Here is a 27568-nt window from a genome sequence, read left to right as displayed (position 1 = left end):
TCTGTACATCTGGTCCTGTTGTTTAGCATATTTGATGTCTCACAGTGTCTGAATTTTTTTAAGTATTCTGTAATCCCCCTTGAATTTCACTGAGAAAGGTGGGCAGTAAACAAATCATAATATAGCTCAATGGGAGAACTTTGATTGTTGCAAAGGTATTTATGGGAATATAACAAAAGAGGAGATCACATACGCCACCTGAGATCCTTGGGGAAAAAAAGGATAAAAATGCAATAGAGATTGATGGCTGTTTCCTGGGAAATTGGCTTCTTCGCATCTCATAATTCACATCTTAGGTGACTGATACTATACGAAGTCTAAGACTTAATAGTGAAAAATGTCAAACTACTGCTAACTAGGGTTGGGTGCTTCGGCAGCTGAAACAGCCATTGTTGCCCGAAGCAGCCGGCGGGGGGGGGGGTGCCCGCACCTTCTCCCTGCGCTGTAGCGCTGGCTGCTTCAGGCATGAACGGCTGCCTCGGACGCTGAAGCACCCAACCCTAACTTTAGTAAATATATTGAAGCTTTTAGATTGTCTAATCTTACTCCCATTAGGTGTTTATTATTTATGTACGTATATTTTGTTTGGTAGCTTCTAAACAAGGTTGAAGAAAGAATGAAAGAATTGTTTAACAAGGACATCAAGCGGTTGAAACGGTAAGGGATTTTGTGCATCTGTTACTGAAGAATAAGATTTGGTCAGTGAAATCTGTGTTGATCCACTGATGTTGCTTTCTAATTGATTAAGAAGTAGCATGCCTATAATAGAGCAATGATGTATTCACATGCATCAAGCACATATGAAACCCTTAATGCATACTGAGAGCCTGTGTGGTGTGGTGGATTTTAATCTAAAGAACTAGGTTTGATTCCCCATTTCTCCAACTGAAGCCTGCTGGGTGACCTTTCACCAGTCACAGTTCTCTCTGAACTCTCTCAGACCCACCGATCTCACCATTCCAAACTTTGCTACCTGTGAGTAAAAAGCAGCGAGAGGGGCAAAGTCCTTTCCAGGGCTATTTTGACAATTGAGGGTAGATTCATTTGGGGCCAGACCTAGTTAGGGTTGCCAATTGCATGTTGGAACATTCCTGGACATTTAGAGGTAGAACCTGGGAAGGATGGTGCTGGGGAGGTTCGCCTACCAGTGCCATAGTGTCCATCCTCCAAATCAGCCGTTTTCTGTTGCAGGAGCAATCTACATTATTTAGAGGCCAGTTGTTATTCTGGGAGATCTCCAGGTCTTGCCTGCAGTTTGACAACCCCACCCCTGGCAGCATCTACTGGGTTACTCGATACCACCCAATTTGCATTACTAATTGCTTGCTGTTGTTCAGCCATAGCTACCCTATGAAAGTCAGTGTGGTGTAATGGTTAGAACTGTAGAGTCGAATATGGAGGATGCAGGTGTGAATCTCCATCTTACAGTGGAAGATCACTGACTGATATTGGGCTGTTCACATACTTTCAGCCTAACCTACCTAACAGGGCTGTTGGGAGGATAAAAAGAAATAGAGGCTTTGGTCCTTGTTGTGGAGAATTGTAGGGTATTGGTGAGGTAAATAAATATAGCTGAAGATAGACAAGTAAACAGGAGGTTACTGAATGTTTGAGAAGGAGCCAATGAGACAGGGAAAGGAGAGAGGATATGCGGGTTGACAGAAGAAGGGGGAAATTAAATAATGTGGTGAGGGAGGTACAATGGAAAGTGAGCTCCTGCCCCACATGTCTTTGAGAGTTCCCTACCTTGCAAGTTGTCCTGGCCCCAGTGGCCAGCACCCCACAATTAGGCCATACTTTTCCTAAGTAGAGACTACAGGGTGGGAGAGCCAAACAAGGGAACAGATGGCTATTGGGCGGAAGGGGAGAAGGAAACAGAAAAAGAGGCTCTGGTGGCTTTCAAGAAAGGGAAAGAGGAAATAATAGGGGAGGGAAAAATGAAATGCCTTCTGCAAGTCTTTGCAGGTTCTGACTTGTCTCTTTACCTAGTTGCACAAACTTAATTGTTACATTTCTTTTTGTTCTCAGGTTGCCAGCCATTGTGAGAGGAGATGCCATTGATAGATACTGGCCCACAGCAGATGGTCGATTAGTGGAATACGACATAGATGAAGTTGTTTATGATGAAGACTCTGCATACCAGAATATAAAAATTTTACATTCAAAGCAATTTGGAAATATTCTTATTCTCAGTGGGGATGTTAGTGAGTATTATCCTATAATCTGCTGCTAATTGCTATGGAGTAGGCTTGCACAACTCATATCCTGTTGTGTTAAACTTTACTAGTGGTGTGTTGAGACCTGGTTGGTGCTTGAACATTTCACCACCACCACCCCTTTCTTCCCCACCATCTTGAGAACAAAAACACAAGGTATCTCAAGCCACTGGTCTGTTCTAGAACCTTCTTGCCCTCAGCCATTATGTTTAGTCACCTTGCAGCTCCCCAGTCTTCAGAATAGGAAAGGAGGTGTTTGCTCAGGGGTGGCAACACCCAATTCCATCCTCTTTACTTGAAGTGTGGTTCTTTGGCTGAAGTCAATGCTCCCCACTCCTCTCTGGCCTGTTGTTGGAGCCTTCTAAAGTGCTATAACCCTGACCTGTTAATTAGCCCCCTCCCAATCCTGGTTCTAGAACCTGGGCTATTGTATTACCACTTCAGGCACCCATTCCAACCCAATTTGCCCTCTTCCCCTTTCTCATGTGTCCATGTTGAATGAATCCCAGCTGAGCCATCTCCTGTCAGTCCACTCAGCTACGTCCCATTCCATGTTCAGCAAAGGCTGTCATAGCCAGGTTGAGACTGGCTACAACAGGGGCTGCATGTTTGCCTAGTGGCTTCTATTGAGGCCTTTTCTTCCCTGGTGATACAAATATTCCCATAGTGCCAAATAAGGACATCATCCACCAGCATGTCTGGCTCTGCAACCTCAGAGAGAGCAGATGGGGTTCACTGCTTGCTGAGATGTGTTCTCTGGACTCAAGCTTTGCTGAGTGCTTCTTGAGGTATGAGGTGGTGGGAAGAGCCCTGTGTGCTACTGGCCTTATTGGTGGTGGTATCAACCTTTTATTTATTTTGTTTGTTTATGATATTTATATACTGCCCTCCCCTGAAGCTCAGGCCAGTTTACATAAAACTTAGTGGAATATAGGATGGGGAGACTTGTCTTGGCAGTAGCATGTGCGAAAAGGTTCTAGGGGTTTTAGTAGACCGCACATTGAACATGAGTCAGCAGTGTGACTCGGTGGCTAAAAAGGCAAATGGGATTTTGGGCTGTATCAAATGGAGGTGATGGTACCGCTTTACTCTGCTTTGGTTTGATCTCACTTGGAGTACTGTGTTCAGTTTGGGGCACCCCAGTTGAAGAGGGATGTTGACAAACTGGAACGTGTCCAGAGGAGGGCAACAAAGATGGTGAGGGGTTTGGAGACCAACACGTATGAAGAAAGGTTGGGGGAAAAGGATACCTCATCGATGGCAGCCAACATTCTGTCATGCCAGTCACTGACCAGACCATTTAAAGAAGTGTCGGGAAACATTGGGTCCCGCAGAGCTTTCAGGAATCCAGTTGGATCCATAAGTCTGTGTGGGTGAACTAAAATGAAGCCAGGCCTTCAGGGCATACAGTCTGACCCATAGCATGGCATTAGCCAAGACCAGATCCACGTTCCACCCCATGCTGAACATAAGGTCCAGGGTGTGGTTTGCTTGATGGGTAGGGCCAACAGCAAATTGCAAGAGCCTTAGCATTGCCATGGCTGACAATAGGTCCAGCCCATTTCTAGAGGGTGGTAGCTCAGCATGGACGTAAGAGTCTAGGGAACTGTAGCATCCAGGCTGCCACCTCCTCTAGCAGGGCTGGCAGGGCATCTGGGCTAGGTGTTGAGGCTGGGCCAAGTGTTGCCAACATTTGACAGTATGCAAATAGCAAAAACCAGTGTAGCAGATGGCATAGTATTACAACTCACCTGGAATATTAGTACATTATAAGCAGTATGTGCTCCTTCTAATGGCTCTAGCTTTATAACTGATCATCTCTGACAGGCTAATCATAAAGATATGAACTATTTAGGCAAAGGGTTCTGTTCTTGTCAGGAACATGTACTCAAGTTGGTTTGATAGTTTCTGTCAATGATTTTAAAGAATGAAGGACTGGCTACACTTTTCTGCATGTGCAAAACAGAGGTGGACTCCACACAACAGTAATTTCCCTGCATTGGGATGTGTATTGGGATGTGATTCTGGATGCATCACTTTCCATGGAGACCCAGGTCACCAAGGTAGCCCAGACAGCATTTTTCCACCTACACCAAACACTGCTACTAATACCCTACCTGCCCCTGGAACACCTGGCCACTGTGATCGATGCACAGGCTAGACTTCTAGGCTAGACTTCTGTAACTTGATCTACACAGGCCTACCCTTGTACCTGACCCGGAAGTTACAGCTGGTACAGAACGCAGCTGCACGGGTCCTCACTAAATCATCTTAGAGGACCCATGTTCAGCCTGTGCTGAAGCAACTGCATTGGTTACCAGTCTTGTTTCCGGAGCAGGTTCAAGGTTTTGGTTCTAACCTTTAAGGCTATACGCGGCTTGGGCCCTGCATACTTGAGGGACCACCTACCTCCTTATGCCCCCCCTCCCCCCGCAGTACACTTCACTCTGCGGGTAAGAATCTGCTGATGTTTCCAGGACCCCGGGAGGCATGGCTGGCCTCAACAAGCACCAGGGCTTTTTTGGTCCTGGCCCCTGCCTGGTGGAATTAGTTCCTTGGCAAGCTGCGGGTCGTGTTGGAGCTCTCTGAGTTCCCCAGGGCCTGCAAAACGGAGCTCTTCTGCCAGGTGTTTGTCTGAGGCCGGGTGGTGGTCCAGGGGTTAAGATCGGGGGGCCCTCTCCCCTAGGGATAGAGGCCAGTATTAGACTGGCTCGTATTCCCAGATCGATCTACCCTATGCCCAGTTATTCATCTGCCTGCCTTTTTGACCTTCCAGTGAGCCTGTGTGGGAAACAGTTTGTTAAACATTGTATCACCATTGCTGTGAGTTTATTGTTTTATGGGGGTTTTAATGGGGAATTTTAATGTTTCTAATGTATTGATTTGTATATGAAATACTGTAATCTGCCGTGAGCCAGTTTCCAAGAGCGGCAGTCATACAAATCTTAATAATAATAGTAATAGTAATAATAATGAATTTTGAATATCTTAGGTCACCATACATGTGAATAAGCTGAAACAATCTTAAACAATATTACTTTCTTCTAAGACCACTGGTTTCAGTTGCCTAAGAAGGGTGTAACTGCTTACAACTGGCTTGTATGTTTTATTTTTATAATAAAATAGTCACTAGATTCTGTAAAATATAGCACCTTTATAGTCTGATTTTTTTCAAAAAGTTGTTTTGTAAGATATTTAGTCTCATATCTATGCAGTTACACAATGGTGCTTAAAAGTGCAGCTAGTGCACAGAAATACAAAGTAGAAATCGCTGTTATTAATGTATGTATATGCATGCACACTTACATTTGATTCCTTGTGTTTTCAAGATCTTGCTGAGAGTGACCTGGCATATACACAAGCTATAATGGGCAGCGGCAAAGAAGATTACACCGACAAAGAAGTGCTTATTCTTGGAGGTGGTGATGGTGGAATATTGTATGAAATTGTCAAACTGAAACCAAAGATGGTCACCATGGTAGAGATATCCTTTTAATAAATTACCTAGTATCTGTTTGTTTTTTAAAAGCAGTTGTATATCCTATAGCAATATATGGTGCTGCTGAGCAAATCAAAATGTGTGATAACATGCAGTTTGCAGAAGAATATGAAAAGTTAATGGCATAGTTAACTTCCTATTCCCCCCCCCCCCAAAGTAGCTGCATTATGCAAACATCATGGAGAGAAAAAAGGCTGAAACTGAATGAAAAGGGGGAAAGATGTATAGGATTGACTGGGGCAAGAGAGCACTAGACCAAGATAGGAACAGAATGGGCTACAGTAGTGGTCCCCAACCTTTTTCAGGCTGGGGACCAGTGGCACCAGGGCAGGCGACTGCCTGGCCGTGCATGCACACATGTGCAAAAGTGCCGCGCATGCACATTTTCGACCGCGCATTGCACGTGCGCGGCCCAGCTTCCCTCTCTCCCCCCCCCTCCCACAGTAAGAAGCTTGCTGGTCTGCAAGTAGCGAAATGCACAACTGGGTGGCTGAATGAGGGAGCGGAACTCGGTGACTGGATGTCATATGCCTTATCATTTTCCCCTGGATTTCCCCCTGGTTTATCTCCCTGGGTTCCCCAACTCATGTGCTAAATTTCCCCCACTTGGGTGCCTCTTCCTGTATGTTGGCTTTCCCTTGGAAGTGTGAATATGCTTATCTCTTCCCCTGCCTTTGAAATGGTAAACAAGTATTTGTACATGCTAGCTAAGGCCATCTGGCCAGCTTTCCCATCCCACTTGTCTCTAGATTTTGCATCCGGTTAGATAAAATGTTCTTTCATAGGAGAGGTCGCCCCACGGCTTTGGAAGGGCAGGGAATCATGTGTCTGTATTACCCCAGATCAAAACCAAAGCTTTGTTGCGGTCAGTTCTTCTGTTTCACGAATTAGCTTTGATGAAGTGATCTCCTGTACGTCTCTTATTCAATAAACTAACTTTGGTTAAGTACCTGAGCCTTGGAATTTGCCATGTTAGGGAATGGAAAGGGACTTTGCAGTAGCACAATCCTAGGGTCGTGACACTAGATGGGTGGACCAAGGAAAGGATACAAAACAATAATCAGGTGGGGAACAGGCAGGGTGAACTTGGGAAGCTAGCAAGTAAGTGGGGGGGGGGGGATAGGAACCACCATAAGAAGCAGCAACCAGTGCAAGGGAAATAGGATTTCCTCTCTGTTTCCTTGATTATTTTACTGAACTTATGTATTCTATCTTTGGAACTCAGATTTATACTTTTAAGAGCATTTTAAATCTGTGTTGTATGTTCAGTACTTTAAACATGGTCCAGCTACTGTCCACCAAGGTTGCTAGCTTCAGTGAGGTCTACCACCTGTTCACTAGATCCCTGTCCTTCATGGCTCCTTAAAACGAGTGATGAGAGCGTAAGAGTACTGTGTCAGGAGATAATAAACTGATCCCTCACTACAGGGATGTTCCTGGACAGCAGTAGTTCGCCCCCTGTTGAAGAAGTCATCACTGGACCCACACTACTCAGCCAGCTACCACCCTGTGACACATCTCGCATTCTTGGGGAAGATGGTTGAGTGAGTGGCTGCAGACCAGTTGCTAGCATACCTAGAGGAAGCATTGGTCCTTGGCCCATTCCAATCTGGCTTCCGTCCTGGCCATGGGGTGGAGAGACAGCTATCGTTGCCTTGATGGATGATCTCCAGAGACAGCTGGATCTAGGCAGCTGAATGCTGTTTGTATTACTAGATCTTGCAGCAGTGTTTGACGTGATAGAGCACAAGCTCCTTGCTCACTTCCTCATTGGGGTTTAGCTCAGTGGGTTACCTTCCTTCTTCCACGGTCAAGGATACAGGTAGAATTGGGGAGAATCAGTTGCATTTCTGCGAGTTCCAGTGTGGAATTCCATAGGACATAGTTCTCTTTCCAACATTATTCAATGTCTTTATGTGTCCTCTCACCTGGCTGATCCTGAATTATGGGTTTGAATGCTACCGATATGCAGATGACACCCAGCTCTATCTCCTGTTAGACAATCGTGCGGATGCCCCTCTGGTCTCATTGGCCAGATGTTTTGAGGCTATGGTTGGGTGGTTCAGTCATCTGAAGCTGAATCGTTCGAAGACAGAGGAGGAAGGGCCCAGAGTAGGGACCTTGTCTCCCACACCTGGACAGAGTGTAATTAACAACTGCACATATGGGCAGGAATCTGGGTGTGATCTTTGATGCTTCATCTGTGGAGGCTCGCATTTTCCCATCCTTGCCAAGCTAAGCTACTAGCACTCTACCTAGCCGCGGAACACCTAACCACAGTCACCTCTAGATTATTGTAACATTCCACACAGTCATACCCTTGGCCCTAATTTGAAAATGACAACAGCTCCAAAATGTTGCTGCACAAGTCCTCACCAGGACACTATGGTTGATGCACATAAAACCAGTCCTGCAGCAGCTACATTGGCTCCCAGTTGAGTTCTGAATTTGTGCAGACTTGTGCAAAAGTTATATGGCCATCCTCAGTCCGGGATCTGCATATCTAAGGGACCGGTTGCCTGAATGTGTCTTCCGGAGAACTTTGCAGTCAGTGAAGGCTAACTGGTTGTCCCTGGCCCCAAAGAAGGCTGCCTGGTGGAAGGAGCTGCCAGAGAACATCAATGCTGGGACAGTTCTGCAGAGCCTGCAAGATGAAGCTCTTCTGCCAGTCATCTAGTTGAGGCCAGTATGCCCGAAAGATCAGAACACCATATGGGCGTCCTCTACTGGTTCTCCCATATCTTACCTCCAATAAGCAATGACTCAGCACAGGATATTTACTGTTAGCTTTTTAATAGTTTTAACTGTATTTTTGTGTTTTAATGGTTTTATCCTATCTTACATATTACCTTAAAATAATCTTTAAAAATATGGCTATATTATTAATAGCATATTGTATAGTTATTTGTGAGAAAATACCTGGATTGAGTGCCACTTGAGAACTTTATATTCTTAGATTAACATGTTTGGAATCAATGTATTTTGATATTGATTAAAAAGTTGATAGACCAGTTGATGTATCAGGTTTGTATGTTAAATATTTAAAACAAACATGGCAATTTTCCTTGTGATCTGAAAATATGACAAGATTTCGATTAATTATGCTGATAGTTCAAAATGGTTCATCAAGCACAACAGCTTGGCACACCCATATCAAGTTTAAATCAGACCTGAGTCTTGCTATTTAGACGGAATGCTATAAGACTACAGAACATAAAATAAACACAACAAAGTGACTGCAAGATTCTTAACTGTGATTAAAAACATTGATCAAATGGTGATCGACGGGTGTCGGAAATATATGCGCAAAACATGTGGAGATGTCTTAGACAATCTGAATGGAGATTGCTATCAGGTAATACTTTCTTCAGAGCATTCTAAATCATTTTTCTTTTTTACCCGTGAAAATACACATTTGGGAGAAGTATTTTTGAAAACCTTTGCTTGATTTTTGTTATCAAATCACTATTGTTATGATGCCAGGTATCCCTAATGCTGTGAAGAAGCCTCCTGATATAGTAATATGAATTACCTGGATAATTGAAGACTAGTAGCCAAGTCTGTTTTGAAAACAGGCTGTGGAAGGCCAGAGGTTAGCAGGGCTCCTGCAGAGCAGGCACAATTCTGCAGCTGAGTCGCCATGTTCTGCAGGAGCCCTCTGGCCTCCCACCTCTGCCTTGAGTTGGCCCAGCTTGACACAGGTAAGATACAAAAGGCACTTTAAGTACGCATGTGCCAATCACTTTGTCATACTTAGCTGTACTATAATGGAAGTGTTGCTTACTTGCTTAGATTCCACCACCACCCCTGCCCCCTGTACACTTCCGGAACTGCTGCACTACCTTCCCCCATCCCAATACTGATAAGTTGAGGACTCCTGCTGTAATAAGTCAGAATTCCATTATTCTTTTCAGGTTCTAATAGAAGACTGTATTCCAGTACTGAAGAGGTATGCCAAAGAAGAAAGGATGTTTGATTATGTAATTAATGATTTGACCGCTGTTCCAATCTCAACATCTCCTGAAGAAGGTTAATTTTTTTATTATGTATAATGCAAAACCTTGCCTGCAGCTGCATCTGAATTAGACGATGTGCTAGATGGGCATAAGAAATACGATGTACTTCTCATAAAAGCTGGATGGGAAGGGCTACTTCTGTGTGTGTGTGTACACATTTATAAGTGCCCCAAAGGGGTAGGGTTGGAGGGACTGTTCAGCTTTATATGCCATATAAGGCAATCCTTACCTAATCCCGCAGCATGTGGGTGCTGTGTTTCCATTGGAAAAGATTTGTTTAAAAAATCGAATGTCTTACTGTAAATTGTAATTTAAAATTAGAAGTTTCCATTTTAGATTCCACATGGGAGTTTCTGCGGATGATTCTGGACCTTTCAATGAAAGTCTTGAAACCTGATGGGAAATATTTCACACAGGTATGGCAGATGAAAGTAATTAAATCTTCTGTAATCAACGTTTCCTTGGTGGGGTTTGAAACAATGTAACTGCTCAAAATGCAACTTGTCTTCAGGGTGAGATTTTGTTTTGTTTTTTCTCAGTGTGGCATGCTTGTTCCGTGTTCCTCTTCTGTCTTGAGACCAATAGTAATTTAGCAAACAGCAGGAAATCTACTTATTTGATTATGGAAACTGTTAAAACTGGATACTGAATCACTAAATCTCTGCACGAAAAAAGAAGGAAAGGTGCAGAGTAGACTTGGCTCCTGTTAGCATTTATTGTGGATGTGGAGCCAGTCATTTTATGTGAGTTTTGACAAAAACTAGGCTTGAATTTATTGCTTAAGGGTGACTTACTTAACTGACTTGTTGCTTTTCATGACTCCAGGTAAGGTAAGGATTAAATACTGTGTCACTTTAATATGTTTCTAGGAACAAGGGGGTTATTAATACAGAGCTCTTGCAGCTGTTAAGATTCTGATGAACAGTTTATTGCCTGAGACTCCTTTTTTTTCAGAAGTCTATAATATCAGATATTCCTTATGTCAGTCATACTGTGTCAAAATAAGTAGCGTGTCCATTATGTTTTCAGATTGTACTTTGGCTAGTTTGGCTAGTGAAGAAATGTAACCAAATATAGTCATTCAATAACCTGCACCTGGATGAGGAATCTGCCCTGGTCAGCCTCTAGTTGTTGGCGGGTTTTAGAACCCCCTTGGCTGTCCAAAGGTTGGCTCCAGTTTTGGCCCAATTTGCCTCGAGATGAGGGAAATCACCAAAACTGGATTTGCCACCTCCTATTGTGTTTCTCATCAGGGAGCAACCAGTGTCAAGCCTGTATGGAAGGGGAAAGGCACAATAGTCTCTGTAGCATTGTCCTGCCCTTGTACCTGCCCTCCCCTCCCCTCTCCATTTCCTGCTCCGTGTTGCTGTGGGACCACAAAGCTACTTTGTCAAAGATAAAATTAAAATCTTCTGTAAAGGGGGGGGGAGAGAATGCGGTATTCTGGCAATTCTCCATAGCAACACAGAAGTGTTAATTTTGTATTTAAAATGCTTTTGTGTTGTGGCATTGCTCCATAGCAACACAAAAGTGCCTTTAAAAACTGAATTTGGGGTCTTGGTGGGGAAGAAAGTAAGAGCACCACTGTGCTGTGATTGGTAGCTTGCTGTGATTGACAAGCCAAGGAGCGAGGGGAAAAGTTCAGTTTGTTTTCCTTTGCAGCCTTGTTGAGAGGCAAAAAGCTGTGATGAGGCAGAGGGAAAACATGGGAGGGGTCTTCCGTGAGGACTCTTGTAAACGTGTGGCTTACAACCTCGTGTTTATAAACAGGAGGCAGCGTGAGGTTTGCGCTTCGGTGCGGACACGGTCCTTTAATTGGCAGAAAACACATTTTATTTAGATTTATATGCTGCTCTCCCTTGCCGCTCACGGTGGTTTACATAGAATATAAATTGCATAACACAGTACAACATGGTTTAGTAATTGTGTCATTAACATTAACAATGCATCAACATAAACCGTAATTGTAACATAGCATAGAAAACAAATGTTTATTCACAGTGACAGTAACCTTACAGCCGCACTCCTATAAAGTGAGCACATGTGGATGGGAGGGGTTTCTGGGAGCCCAATAGTTGCCATTGGCCTCAACCCATGTAAATACAACTAAAAATATTTAGTTAGATAATAGGAAAGGCCATGGAAATAAATAAAAGAACAGTTCATAAAATGGTAAAACAAGCTATAAAATATAAAATACAAGATGGACAACACTTTATAGGAACATCTTAGCTAAGACTCTAGCAACAATAATTGTGTATCAAAGTTGTTTTTTGCTTAGTTTGTCTTAATGTTTCTACATTTAATTTAACAAAATACTTTTGGTTTCTCAAAAGTAAAAAATTATTAAGCCTTTAAGTAGCAAACTGTCCTCTACGTCTGCTTTACCATGCAAAAAACTTCTTTAAAACAAATATTTAAAATAGATAAAAACAAAATAGCTCTTGCTGCTGACAAAAAGCACAAGACATGCATAGTCTATTGTTGTATGACTAAAGCTGTTCAGTTTCTCTGTACTGATCCCAGAACATTTTTTACTCCTTCAAGGCTGTTTCTCTGAACAATTCCACATTTTAAAAAATCTGCAAGTCACTTATGTGCACTATGCAGTTTGACCACTAGAATGAGCTAGATAACTAAAAATGTCATTGCAAAGAACATTGTTCTCATATGTACCAAAGGTTAGTGATGTGTTTTAAGCACATAGTGTTTTAAGCCATAAGTGATGTGTTTTAAGCACATAGATTCCTTGGCTACATCTGACAACTTTTACGGCTTTTTTCCATGGACTTAAAAACTTGGTTCTTAATAAATTTCATATAAATCTGACAACTGCAGAATGCAGTTATATTCAAATGGTTCGTTTTATTTCCATTCAATAAGAATTTTAAATGGTCTCAGTATAATCCTCAACAGTTAACATTGTCAGTGGTTACCAGTTTATTAAACTAAAAGAGAATTAAAATCCTGAAGACTAGAATCTTATCCATGCCTTCATGGCTTAAGAGCAACTAGCACTTGATCTGTACAGCTTTTTTATTATGTTTGTCTACATTGTTTTCATGTATAAGTTGTTTTGGGGTAAAAGCAAGTTTTTGCAACAAGAACATACTCTCAATCTGAGAGTCTGGAATTCTTCATATGTAAGTGCCATAAACTTTGCACTTTGGCTTGTTTATATATGAACAATGTTATCTTTATATGCTAGTTACCAAACTGTTCAACTCAAAATTTGGGATTACTTTTGATATTGGTGTGGGATTCGAGGCTGGACAGACGGAACCAATATTCCCCCCTCCCACCTTCTTTCCAATATCTGCCAGTCCTATATGAACCCTGGTGGTCTAGAGCAGTGGTCCCCAACCTTTCTGAGGCTGGGGACCGGCAGGGCATCGGGCCGCGCCCACGCGGACCACGCCCGCGCATCGGGCCACGCATGCGCAATGTGCGGCCCGGCCCTGATTCTCTCTCCCCGCCCTCCCGCAGTAAGAAGCTTCCTGGGCCGCAAGCTTGCGGCCTGGGAAGCTTTTTACTGCGGGGGGGCAGTGGGGCAGGGAGAGGGAGCCGCGGCCTGGCGCCATGGCCTTCCGGGCCGCGGGCCGCAGGTTGGGGACCACTGGTCTAGAGAGAGAGCCAGAAATGACATGACTGGTCAGGGCTGTTGAAATCCATGAAGGGAGGAAGAGGAGCAGAAAAGCGCTGCTTAATGGAGATTTTAGCCAAATAGGGTTTAGCTATTCCTTAGGGATCTTGCTCTGTGTCTAGTCACTTGAGGTGAAAGAAGACTATGGCAGCCTGGTATGGAATGCCAGTATATGGATCTCGTAGGTAGTCCTTCTGGGTGATTGGAAAGCTATTAAGGGCAGGCTATCATATTCTAATAGGAGTCAGGATATCTTTGGGTTCTTAAATCTGGTGTCTGGAGCTGTGACGGGACAAGACAAACAAGACATGGCTGTGTCCATTCCAACATTTGGTCTGTCTTTTTAATTAAAATGTGATCCAATGCTTGTAATCTTTTTGCACTCTTCACTACTTATTGTAGCCTTTCCCGCCCTAAGTTCTTTACAGCCGCCTTGGGTCCGTCTGCCCAGGTACCATGTATCCTCTCTCACTGCAAGACTTTTTTCTCTTATGTCCATTTTGTTTCCTGAAGGTCAGCTGTCTAGTTTCCTTCTCTGTCCAATCCCACTGAAAGCCCAGTCCCCTGGAACATGAGCCTTTTCTCCTTTGAGCTTGCTATGAAATTCTGTTTGCACCCAAATTCCTTCACAGCAGCTGATTTGATCATCATTCTTTGACTAATGACTATCAGTAGTTGGCAACGTTATGAATTTGTATAATGTTTAGCCATTCACTAAACGGCAAACATGCATAAAGAGATTTCACTACCAGTCGCTCCCTTTTATAGAGAAAAGTGTCCATCTTGCTGCATTCAGTGAATTGTACTCAGTAAGTCTATTTGCTGCACCTCAGGGGCACCACGGCATTGAAAAAGACAACCTAACTAATCATAATTATGCAGTCACCGGTAGTTGATTGGGCAGATATCTTTGGCTGACATAGTTATAATTATGTTAATTACTTAATTATGAAAAAGAACATGATGTGTATGTTTGGACAGCTTTGTAAAGATCAAATTGGTGAGAATCTAAATGGTGGTTTTGGTGCAAATATTAACATTGGTAGGAGAGTGAATGGGCATAACAAACGGCAGATTGAGCATAGAGGCATTCATATTGATTGCCATGATTTGCTGTGGTGACTAATTGCCATTTATGAAGATGATGAAGAGAGTTGAATAACCAGGGCTGTCTGCTGAAGTAAACTGCAGATGACACTCATTATACAGATGTTGGTCATGCCATTAAACTACCTTGGATGTCCCATAAATTACCTAGCACTGTTTTCTATTTGTGATTTCTAAATTACACACACAGGTTGTTTATGTACTATCCCATTCAATTTGATGCTGACAAAATTATATGCTTTGTAAAAGGCAACGGAACCAAATTGCTGCAGGGCTTTGGATAATAATAGATTACTAAACAAGTTTATACACTCAACTTTCTTACCTTGTCGTTAACCTTTCCTTTCCAACTTCTTTATGCTTACAGTATCTGTATAAATTCATACCATTTGTGAAATACTAAATTATTTTTCATTATATTTTACAACATTATCAAAACATAAAATAAAAATCTATCAAGAAAAAGTGAACAGAAAATTAAGAACTATGAAAAAATTGTTTACCTAATCCTTTCCCCATGGTTATCATTTATCTTAATTTTCATTTCGGTAGCATATATATTATGATCTGTCTTGGTGCCTTCGGTAGCATAATACTTTTTAGTGCCTTTGCTGCATTATCTTACCCCATGCTGCTTCTTTAATTGCAAACCATTCTTGTGTAAAATTGATTTGTTCTTTTGTCTATTATGTTTCACCCATATTTGTGGGAAAAATTTGTCCATAATGTCATATTTCTTGGTTGGATATTTTTTCCACTGCCTTATTCCATCCACCTTTCCACCTGAAGAGTCTTGAAATAGCTGACAACAGACCCACATCTAAAGCAATTTCATCACATCACAATAATAACATAAACCACCTACAGTTATTCAGGAATAAAACTGGTGCCTGGCTTTGCCTCTTTTAATCCAGTTTGAAGGTCTTCTGCAAACATCATTCAGTACAAAGGAAGGGTGAGAGAGTGTTCAGTTCAAAATAACTTCAGAGGAAGGGTGGCTCAGTGCCTGAGCATCTGACTGACCTGTAGAAGGTCCCAGGTTCCATCCTCAGCATCTCTAGTTAAAAGGACCAGGGAAGCATTGATGTGAAAGACATCAAGGGTCAAGTGGACAAGTAGGAGGCCTCATGTTGAAGTATATTGCCATCGGTTGAGAACTGAAAATATCCTATGACTCCTGATAGGTGGACACCTTCAGAGGATTCAGTAGCCCACAGCCGGATCAAGTGGGACAGGTGGGGGCTGGCTAGCTCGTTAGCAGGCCCAGGACAGAGGTCCTTAGCAGGCAGTCAGCAGGCCAGGAGACTCTCGTTAGGAGACCAAAGAGCAAAGAGGCTAGAGTTCAGGAATAGGGTGGAAACTGCAGCCAGACACGTCCCACCCCAGGCTGTTTCACAAATATATAGAAGAACCATGGATGAGTAGCAAATTGGACACAATTAGTTATTCAGGGCACCACTGTGTTTCCCAAATTATATGATGTAACAGACCTAAGTGGCATTGTCAGATGTCAGCATGCAGTCGTTATGATGCAGATAACTATTCTTTCATTTTGCTGCCCTCACTATTACAGAGTAATGTTCTTGGCACTTTAGTTCAACTGAGAACTAGCATAGATGAAATTCAGTGTAAGAGAGAAGACACATAGGACCAGTTGTGTTGATCAGTCTTGAGCCTCCTGCTTCTAGAAACCTTCCTGTTCTTCATTATAGCTATTAATAATGTCAGCTAAAAAATTCACAGAGCTGTTAGATCCATTTTTTCTTCAGGGATGGATATTTCTGATTGTTGTTCCAATGCTGCTTGTGCTTAAAACTTCATTTTGGTCTAAACCTCACCAGGTAATGATCTTCCCATCACTAGATTAATCTTCTTCCACAGATTAGATGAGTGATAATTTATACCAAACACCAAATATGTGCCTGGGACAATTCCAGGATTGTCGCAGTGGCTTTGAATTTCCTAGCTGGACTAGACAGTAAAGCCTCGGCAAGGATTTTGAAATCATACCTGTACTTTTCCTAAAATGACAGTCTGTTTTAAACCTACCTCCCAGTGGCTGTGGGGCCAATCCTAGTTCTGAGGCAGTCACTACAAATCCCACCACAGTTCTGTTACTCAGTCCTATAACTTTTTGCTCTTTATGGCTGACACCTGGAGATATTAAAACCTATCCATCTCCCATTCTTCAAAGTGGAGTCCAATTATTTCTGTTTGCCCACAATAAAACTACAGGTTTCTTTTCCTGTGCCAAATTTATAGCTTTTATAGCTGTTTTCAGAATTCTCTGCGACTTCTTCTAAGGCAGTTGCCCCTCATCCACAATACTATCAAACACTTAGATTAAATTAGTGCATATCAAATTTTATTAATCTTCCCCTTTGGAATACTGAAGATATTTTTGGTGTTGTGAAATATTTAATTGACAGTTATTATTTCCTCCATCAAACAATTCCAACATAAAGCTATTCCCATTCAGTTTTATTACGCTATATTTCACAAAGCATACTTCATTGGCTGTGGACAATTACTCCAGTTTATGATGTACCAGAAAGGTAGTCAGCTTAATTCACTCTTTCAGGATAGGTGCAAGCTGTGAAGGCCCTGTTGTGTGGTATGGGTTAGGATACAGGGGAGAAAGGCGTACTGTTTGGCGTACAATCTGCTTGTTTTAAATGGCCTCGATCAATTTCCTGGCTCAAAGGACTTTACTTTTGTACAACCCGTAGTAGGAGTGTACTTGACTATAGCTTTTGTTCTTTCAATTTTTTTACATCAGTTTATTCTCTGTCAATAGACTCACACACTGAAAGTGACCATCTACCTCTCCAACTCTCATTCCAAACCTTTCATACCATTACTTCAGACCAAGCCCAACTTTCTCCCCTTGAAAACGCTATGATCTTTAATAGAATTAGATGGTCACCTAAAGTTGGCACTGAATTCACCCTCCTCCTTAATTCTGCTCAGATGATTAATGTAAGAAAGGATATTACTAGAACCAGCTCCCCTTCTGAGATTCTAGGAACATTTAACCAAATTGCCTTGGCCTGCAGATCTAAGGCCCTACCCCTAAGATCCACTCCAACTCAACCTTCCTCTTGGTTTGATAACGATTGCCTCAGGGAAAAGGTTGCTCTGAGGAAGTCATTCCATGAAGCTCGTCTGTCCAAAGATCTCATTCTGTTAGAGAAAGGGTAATTTATAAATTTGACTTAACTAGATAAGTCATTTTTGAGGTACACTGTGGTTGCATTTATAATTCCTGAATTGAGATGGCACATCTCTAATGAGCTGCTCAGTAAATGTTATAAATATATGTTTTTGTCAGGGTTCCAAAAGCATGGAGAAGAGACATAGGCCTATTGTTTAAACAAAATAATCAAGCTGACTTTTGTTCTTCTGAATAGATGAATCTGTGCTTTAATTTATTGATGAATCTGTGCTTTAATTTTCAATATAACTGGTATGTAGGTAATAAGTTTTCCTTTTGTCTTGAAGGGAAATTGTGTCAATCTGACTGAAGCCTTGAACCTCTATGAAGAACAGCTTGACAGGTTATATTGTCCTGTGAAGTTCTCAAAAGAAGTTGTGTGTGTTCCTTCGTATATGGAACTGTATCCTTGGTTAATCATATCTTGCAAAATGGTACAAACTTTAAAATGTTGGATGGCTTGGCAGGAGCTCATGGAATTATAAAATCAATGCAAAGAAATTTAAATAGTACATATTCTTAAAAGTTCTACTGGACAGGCTGATTAGCAAACTTTAATTCCAATAATAGAAAAGAATGTGTGTGTGTGGGGGGGTATGGTCTTGAATGTAACTAGTAAATCAGATAGAACGACTGCAGAAACTTTTATATTTTATTAAGATATAAGAAGGTAGTTTCTTCAGTGAGCTAGACAGCAAAATTCAAACATGAAAAAGTTAACCCTACAATTACTGTGAAAACAAATACTAAAATTACTTAGCATTGTTTTAGCAAGTTCTTGACTCTGACCCCATCATGTTTTTTCCTAGTGCTCCAAAAAGAGGACGTCGCAGACCAATTCTGTATCTGAGGGATCTAAATTGTTTCTAGTATGTTAGAAAGTCCAAAATGTTGTCTTTATGGTCAGTCCTACAACCATTAACATTAAACTTTTGGTTTAACATGGTTGTCATTGCTATTCTGTGACGGCAACAAGAGATAGACACCCCTTGTTCAACCAAAACTCACCTACTGCCAGGTTATGGAGCTCTGTAGTCTCCTAATGCAGAAGATTGAAGATGAAAAGTGTTTCACTTACCTGCAATTGTTGTTCATCAAGGTGTCTTCTGTGCAGGCACACATCCCCTCCCTCTTACCCTGTTGGGAGTTCATAGGATGCAGTTACATTCATGGCACTCAGGAGGACTGCTAGATAGGAAAATGGCCTCTAACAAGATCTGTGGGGCAGGGGCTCCTTCTGGATTGTTAAAGAAATACCACAATAACTGTATGAGAGCCTCTGGGGGCTGGCTTGCACAAGTACAGTCCTAACATGTCCCTGCACAGAAGACACCTTGATGAACAACATTTACACATAAGTGCAACATTGCTTTGATTGTCACAGGAGTGCATAGTTATAGAAAAATATCAGTTATTATATCTAAACCTTGTCTATCATAATCATGTGATATCTAAATAACTGATTGGTTCATAAGAAATAAACTATGGTAGTGCTATTTAGCTAGCATAACCATGTGACATTATCAAGATACTGATTGATTCTTAACTATATAAGCAACATATAATCTGCAGGTGCATATGAGATGCATCTGGCAAAGCAAGATAAGAAGGCCCATTTCAACCTTTAGCCTACTTTTTTTCTGAAACTAGTTCAGCTAACTGTCTAAGATGAAATTTGCCTGAAGCAAACAGTTCATAGACTGTTAAAAGTGCTTGCGCTCTTGACTAGTTTGCAAACTCAGCAAAGAATAGCTTAGTGATATCATACTTACTACTAAACCGCCCAGAGCTGCAAAGAAATGGGCGGTATAGAAATCTAAAATAAATAAATAAATAAATAAATAAATAAATAAATAAATAAATAAATAAATAAATAAAGGGGTACCTTAGAGTTTCAGGATGCAGGTTTTCAGGGAACAAAGCTCCCTTTGTCAACTGAGAGAAATTGAGATATGAGTCCTTTTATCCTAGTCAGAAGGTGGGAGATGCTTGTAAAGGTATAATGCATATCATAATCCACTTTCAACCTCTGCTCTAATCATGCTCATTGTAAAACACATTGTACTTTTGGATTCTTTACGATACCCTTTCCACTTTCTGACATGGATAGAAGGACTGAAAGATCTCTTTCTTTTTTGTGTCTGCTGAAGGGAACTAACTCTCGCAAGTTTATACCTTGAAACTCTGGTTGGGCACTAAACTGCTACTAGACACAAATCTAACTGGAAGAAGACAGAAACTTATTCCTTCCCCCTGACTCAGGTGGCTGAGGCTGGCTGGTCTTCTGCTGTTGACACAGTTCCTGTAACAGCTGGCAAGTTTGGTTGGATTGGGCTCAAAAATCCTGTAACACTCCCAATGAAGTCAATGGAAATACCATGAATATCTGTTTGACTGCTCAGAATCAGTCCTGGATTAACCAGGTATATACTCATTTACCTCCTTATCAGCATATCACTTGATTTATCAAGGTGTTATGAGGTGGTCCTGAAGGACAAGTACATTGGTTTTGCACAATATTCTGCAATGCTGTTGCTTCACTAATAATATATTTCTACATCCAAATCACGTATTTCATTGACAATGAAGCCTATATCTCCAGTTGTGAAAAAGTGACAGGCGAATATATGTAAGGGATTGTGAATGTGTACATTTGTGTTCCTTCTATTATATTTCCTGTTTTTGTATAAAAGCCACAATATCTTGGAAAAAGTTACTCCGCTACAGTGAAACATCAGGGAATTGCCCTTCAACTAACTATGACATAAGGATCGTTTACACACTGGGAACTTCAGTGCCCCAGCTCCCATGCAGGAGCACAAATCGGGGGCAGATGAGGTGCACCAGGCCAAATGCTCCCCCATGTGGATGCAGGAAGAGGTGGGGCAACCTGCCATGTCTAAAACTCCAGCCTGCAGCCTGGCATGAAACCTCCAGTGCGTAAACAGTCAAGGAGAGTATAAACATTTGGGGAAGGAGGTTATTTATCATTTTTAACTGGTAATAATAATAATGAAAAAGCCTTGGAAATGTTTGAAATAGCAAGATATAGTAAGCTGTTCTGTTTTTATTATGAAAACTAATGAATATTGTGGAAAGTTTTTGGAAACTGTTCTTGTGGTATTGTACAAGATGCTTAGTTGGTTCCTTGACTCAATTTTTGTTCAGATGGGTATTTTATACTGTTTGGAAGAAGAGGACCGATGTTTGAAGTTCTAGATTCTCCCGCCACACATGCTGCATGAAGCATGTAGGCTTGCCATGTGCTATATCTCGGCATCTGGAATCTTTAAATTATATGCTGTAGATGATCTGAAACTCAGTCATGCTATCGACTTTGTGAATTCTTTAAATGTTTTTTATTATTATTTTAATTTAAAAACAAATGGAAAATGTATATTTTGATGAGCTAGGGTATTATTTTTTGAAAGTTAATGTAGATGACCTAGCAGCAAAACTATAGCTGCTGAATGCACTGAACTTCTAGAATGTGATCATTTTTATTTTTGGTTTATGTGCTTTTTTCACTCTTCAAAAATGAATTTAAGAAAAGAAAATACTAGCATTTTAGTGTGGCCCTTTAGATTTTTCTTTCTTCAGACATTAACCTGTTTAATAGGCATGGTGCTTTAAATAGACTTAAGTATTTTTTTAAAACAAATTTATCTTCAGTGTGCTTCCATTAGAGGAGAAAATAAGGGCAAACTTTTTTTTTTAAGGATACCTCCAGGCCCACTGTGATGTTGCAAAGCTACAATGACACGACATTTTCTTATGGTAGACTTTTATGCTGCATGCCCCCTGAGTCAAGATTTGGTATTTAATTTTAGTATTTCTTTGTGATGGGGCAAATGCCAGATCTTAATTCTGCAAGGCTTTGTTCAGAATAAAAGTTAATCACTTGAAAATTATACAGAAAAGTTACTTTGCCACATCCAAACGAACTTTTAATTGGGCCCAATCCTTATTTTAAAAGGGAAGAAGCTAACAAGATATTGTTCAACTGTACCAAACTAGTCTTATTCTGCAGACTTTTCAAAAAGTTTAATGTTGCTACATATAAGGAAGTTCACAAAGTAGTTCCACTGAAATGGTATCACTGACAAGTAGTCTAAGTTGCTAGTGAACTGTAATCTTGGGATTAAGAGTCTGTTTTACATGTCTTACAAATAGGGAGAAATGAACAAATACTGTTAGCACTATAAATTTTAAAACCATAGCTCGGCTTGTTGCTTCCTTCTACCCCTCAAGTGCATACGAAAAGCTGAAAAGTATAGTGAGGAATTCTTCTGCCTGTTATACTCTTTGTTTTAGTTTTAGTCACAATGCTCCACATGTATGAAAAGCCATTTAAAAGGGACATCAGAGAGTGCACCTTGAAAACTCAACAGCCCCATCACAATAAATGGAAACACTGGTGAAATCCCATTCATGTCAGTGCATGTGTGCAGCAGAAAGTCCTGGTGAATTGTGCTCCTAAGATTCTTGTGCATCTCGTATTTATATTTTATGCATGCCCTATAAATAAGAGTATTTACTCAACTGAGAGAAGCCCATCTGTGAACCTTGTGACTGACCTAGGCATCGCTACCAAATACATTGCATCTACATGTGTATGTTGAAATAGACATTAGTTCCTATCTGCTTCTCCACGTGGTGGTAAAATTATATTTTTGTAAGTTCTTTATGTGTATTTACTGGTCTTTCACTGATAATTTTGCTGAAACAAACCCTTAAATATAACTCAGAAATACAACTGTTTGGAAAGTGGAGAGAGGATTAAATTGTACTATTTGGCATTGGCTGTTTATGGTCTTAGAACAAAATGACACCCCCCCCCCCAATTCAGTAGAAAAGTTGTTTTCCATTTCACTTCTTCATAGGATATCACTGTTTGTCACAAGTAGACTGTGTGCCCAAAATCAATAAATACTATCACAAGGTTTGTTCTGTTTCTTGCTCTTTTTTATTGTGACAAAACTCACATATTTATTCCATGTTGTTTCTCTCCGAGGAGAATTTCTTTGTTATTTGTAAAGAAGTGCTTTCTCTGCTCCTTTATAACTTATGAAGGAATTCTGCAATGAGACACAGCATTGATTGAAATGTACTGTTTTGTTGCACTAAAACATGTATATAACACCTTGGGGTACTCATAATGTTAACAAAATGGGCATATAAAACAGGTCCTGAATTGTTTGTCATATAAACTAAATCTAGCTAATAAATCCTTTGAATCTGTATAGATATAAAATATTTTTAACACTTTCTGTTCTTGCCTTTGATACAGAGCAGATTTCATTTAAGGCAGATTTCATTATTTCTAATTTCACTTTCTGCATATTTTTGTTTCCCAATTTTTGGGTCCTAATTCAAATGTAGGATGTGACTGAGCATTTATGTTGGAGTAGAGTACACATGGCAGAGTACACATGGGAAGCTCAGACTTTCTGTTTCTATTAAAAGTGTACACTGTGCCCTGTTTATACTGAATTCTTACCCTGCTTATAAATTGTTTTCATATAGCATTCTTTTTCTCCTTCTAAATTGACAGCAGAAGACATACGGTAAAATTTTAGGTTTAATTAGTTATTTCCCCCTGAATTTGCTCATGAGGAACTTCAATATATGAGGCTCTTCCAAGTAATAGTAGAATTATGTCCAAAGTATATAAAAACTTGCCAATACTTTCTATCATAAATTTGGTATGCAAAGGATGCAGCATTCCTAATAACGCTAGTATTTTTAAAAAATCCAATTGTATTACAATTTTGTAGGCATGAGTGATGTAAACAAAACTAACATGGTTTTGGTGGAAGTTCCCATATGAACTGTACAGTGGCTTTATGAAGAAGGGCCTGTATTGTTATATTACTTCATGTACAAAAAGGAAGAGTAAACAATGTACTGAGAGTCCCAAGAGTGAAGCATTGTTTTCTAACTTAGCTACTGACTGAAATAAGGTTAAATACACTGATAATGTTTGAGGAAGAAAACGGTGATTCAGTTTTGTTGTATACAGAGTTCATGAGCACAGTGTTTGATTAGTTTGGGGCTAAAGGGATCTTGCCGTATTATCTTCTTGACACATTATAACAAACTAGCAATAAAGCTCGGTGTGCAAAAAAAAAATACAATGGGTTTGGGAAAACTGGAGAGGCAAAGGCTGTGGCAAGGAGGAATGGAGGGAATCTGGAGGCGGGGGAGAAGAGACACATGTGCCTTGACTGTGTCTTCCTTCCAAAAGCAAGGCCAGCTGCAGCAGGAGTGTTAAGTAGCCCACAGATACCCCTTGCGTCACTCAGGCTGTCCCTCAGCATGGCACACACAGAGAAACATGTTCCTTGCCTCAGGCAGTTGCAGTTAGAGGTTCCATTCACAGCAGTCCTGAAAGGGAGAGGGGGCTGTGAAAATCTGAACAAGAGTTGCAATTGGCCCTGAGTGAGGGATATTGCACCAATAGAAAAAGGACGGTTTCATCAGCAGTTGCTAGACAGATCACTTGGACTACATGGCATACTGGTTAACTGGTGAGAGGTCCTTGATCACAACTTCCTTTTTATGAGGCGGGGGGGGGGAAGGATGATGATGATAGGAGAAAGGTTAGTTCTGAATTTGAACAACAAAAGAGACAGAACTGGTATTTTTTAGAAACTTTAATTCATATACCTTTCTGTCAGTGAAAAAAACTTGGGAGCAAGTTTTTAAAAAATGGACTTGTAACATGCCGGTGTGTGTAAAAACAAATACTGGAATAACCTGATATCATCCCCACACACGTACCTTTCTTCTTTTTCTATTGTAAATTCTGAAGAAATGTTTAAAACATTGCTACTTTATTTACATATAGTTCTTGTAACAAACATGGTCACCCAATATCTGGGAGACCCAGATTTAAATCTCCATTCTGCCATGGGAGATTGTTAGGACTTCAGTGGGATGCTGTGAGAATGCAATGAAGTTGGAAATAAATCCCATTGGGCAGAAAGGCAGCTGTATAAATCAGGTAAATAAAAGCAAATTTTAAAAATTACCTAATTGCGTGTCACCACCACCTTGGATTAGTACTAATGACTTGTATTTGTTTGGTTTCCTCTTGAATGCTCATATGCATAAACACCTCATAGCATTTTTTGGTAGAATTCCAATGCACTTTGGAAGCTCTGTGTTCATTTTTGCTTCATGTGAATATGCTGGGTTGTCAGAAAATGCAATTTTTAAAAAGCCACATTTGGGAAAAAAGGAAGTATCAAGAAGGCATTCCTGTATTTGCATAGGCTAGTATTCTTTTCTGAGTGTTTTATTTCATATAAAAACGTTATGGGAAGTGTCAGGGAAGGGCTGACTAGGAACATAGCAATTTGGTTTACCAGGATAATTATATTTAGTTCTTTAATGTTCACTTATTGTAGTTTTTGTGTGTGTGTTTAAGGAAAGCAAGCATTTAAGCTTCATTTATTATATCCTGTGGGGATTTGCCTGGTGTTTTCAAGCAACAGCCACCTAGACTTCAACAACAGAATGCCTTCTAAATCTTTCTAAATGGTTTCAGACTGCAGGTGATACTTCTGTTTATATTTTTCTAATCCATTTCAGTTAGAATTATTTCATCCAAATAGCTTATTGCAACGATGTGTGGGGTGTCGTAAACATTGTGGTTTTGCTAGATTTTAAGCCTTTGAAAAATTAGTTCACCTAGTTTTCCATTGGTCTTAAGTAACTGATGATTCTTCTTTTTTTCCCTAACAAACTTCTCTATAGAAAAAAATTAAACTATATATGGGGATAGAAGGTACTCATCTAGTTTATGAAGTTTTCATCAATCAAGAACAGTAAAGGGAGACACATTTTGCTTTGTTCTCTGTTCTGTTGTGCAGTTGTAAGGGTATGTTGTTATGGTCCTAGAGCAAACTTTCAGGAACAATAGAGAAGCCCAGCAGACATAACAAGATGCACACGAACTCTGTGCACTGTAGACAGTCCTTTGTAGCTTGCTGATTTGTTGGTAGTAGACTCAGTGGTTTCTCAGATGAGTTGATCTGGAAAGTTCCCTGAACATAGTTACTGAGAGCCACCAAAGTAGCATCTGGAAATATGACCCAGAAATATGACAAATCAGTATGTGAAAGAAAGCCATGTATGTGAAAGAAAGGCAGCAGGTGCACATGTATTTTGGGACTGAGGGGGAAAAATATTCACTGGCATAGTAAGCAAACCAATGCATTTACATGATGGCTTGTATTAAGCCATAGGCATCTTCTCCATATACTAATTATAGTAAAGAATGATTTAGAAATTGTTAAATATTTCTTTAATATGCAGACTTTGCCATATATAGGCTCTGTCTCATTTGGAAGACCTATTTAATCTCAGTTGTTTCCAAGATATTCTATAGTAGCTTAGCAGTGAAAGCAATGTACTCTGCATGTGTTGAAAGCCCCTGTCAACAGTTCCTAGTCTTATGTTCCAGAATTATGCTCTGATAAAGATGCTGAGGTTGAAAAGTTCGGCATACTCTGGGTAAGTCTTCACAGAGAGAGAATGGTAGATCCAGACAAACGTGGTATTTATTTGTGTCAAGTGCAACCAATACATGACAAAATAAGATGAAAGTAATAAAATGGTACTACCAAAGATGTAAAACTGGAACATTCAAAGTGTGGCTTTTATTGGTGCTTTCATCTTTTGTCTCTCCCATGACATTTTATTTTCAGTTTTGATTTTTAAAAAATCACAAATGAAGATAATTAAAGGAGTGCAAAATCATTTCAAAAAATAGAAAGGGACAATACAAAAATACTAATGCGCTATATAGGTATGCGTAAAACTAACCATACACTTATAACTTGGATCCAAAGAATAATAGTTAGAAGATCTCGGGCCCAGATTTATATCTGGCAGAATAACAAGATATTTGGATTACTCTGGCATCTCTTGATCCACAATTTAAAGTGAAAAATGTATAGGCGGAGTGCTCATATTCTAAACTTTTCTGCCAACCAAGCATCAACAAAGATTGCTTTTTGGAAATCTATTACTTTATACCAAGATGCAATTCATGGTTGGCCTGCTATGGAGGTATGCATTGGTTCTGTCGAAAGAGAAAATAACATCATTAATGTTCATCTTTCTAACAAATGCATGAGAAAACTGTGTGGCAGACTTTAGTTCCTGACAATCTAAAATGGAGCAAACTTCCCATTCTAGGGAGGCTACTTGTGGAACAGCCCACAGTCAATATATATATAATGGCAAATGATACTGCCTATGTCAGATAGTGACTATTCATCAAATACCAGAGAGTTGTCATACTTTGTCAAGTCAAGGAAAATAGATGCAAAATACAAAGTATGTCGTATGTGTGAAACTTCTCTAAATTCTATTCAAATCAATAGCTTGGATCCCAGTAAAAGAGACCTGCCACTCCTTGCTTTACTTGCCAGCCCTGTAGCTCACGGGGCTTGCAATATTATTTTATTTGGGCAGAACCCCTATGCAATCCACAGGCTAACCTTGAATGCAGCTGGTGGCTCTATTTTTTCTCCAATGGTAATAAATATTTCAGTACATTTTGTTTGACAACAAATAATTATGCTCTTAAAGAAGCTGGACGCCTGAATTAAAGAATATATACTGTTTAGATTTTAATTAGTTTTATTAAGTAAACTAGGCTTCAAAGCCCGCTCGTAAGAGTGGGCTTTGAAAGGGGGGGCTGCGGGAGCAGCCCCCACGTGGGGCCTCCCCGGCCGGCTGCCCCCCTCCCCACCGAGTCCTCGATTTCCTTCCGGGTCTCGGAGCAGGCCCGACGCGTCCCCGACGCATCGTGCCTGCTCAGAGTACCGCAGGGAAGTCTCTGCCACCCGGGCTGCTCCC

General features: G+C 40.6%; 1 protein-coding gene across 1 annotated transcript in view; it reads left to right on the top strand.

Moving 5' to 3' along the window:
• Positions 1-22640, top strand: part of SMS (spermine synthase) — a 45333-nt gene extending 22693 nt beyond the window's left edge. The window contains exons 4-11 of the mRNA XM_077343045.1: positions 593-657; positions 2029-2204; positions 5546-5702; positions 8983-9070; positions 9630-9744; positions 10068-10147; positions 17983-18098; positions 20864-22640. Of these exons, the coding sequence (XP_077199160.1) occupies positions 593-657; positions 2029-2204; positions 5546-5702; positions 8983-9070; positions 9630-9744; positions 10068-10147; positions 17983-18098; positions 20864-20906 (840 nt within the window). The 3' untranslated portion in view covers positions 20907-22640. The remainder of the gene's footprint in view (positions 1-592; positions 658-2028; positions 2205-5545; positions 5703-8982; positions 9071-9629; positions 9745-10067; positions 10148-17982; positions 18099-20863) is intronic.
• The last annotated feature ends 4928 nt before the right edge of the window (positions 22641-27568 follow it).

Source organism: Paroedura picta, chromosome 6 (assembly GCF_049243985.1).
Source record: "Paroedura picta isolate Pp20150507F chromosome 6, Ppicta_v3.0, whole genome shotgun sequence".
Taxonomy (NCBI): Eukaryota; Metazoa; Chordata; class Lepidosauria; order Squamata; family Gekkonidae; genus Paroedura; species Paroedura picta.
This window is presented reverse-complemented; position numbering and strand designations above follow the sequence as displayed.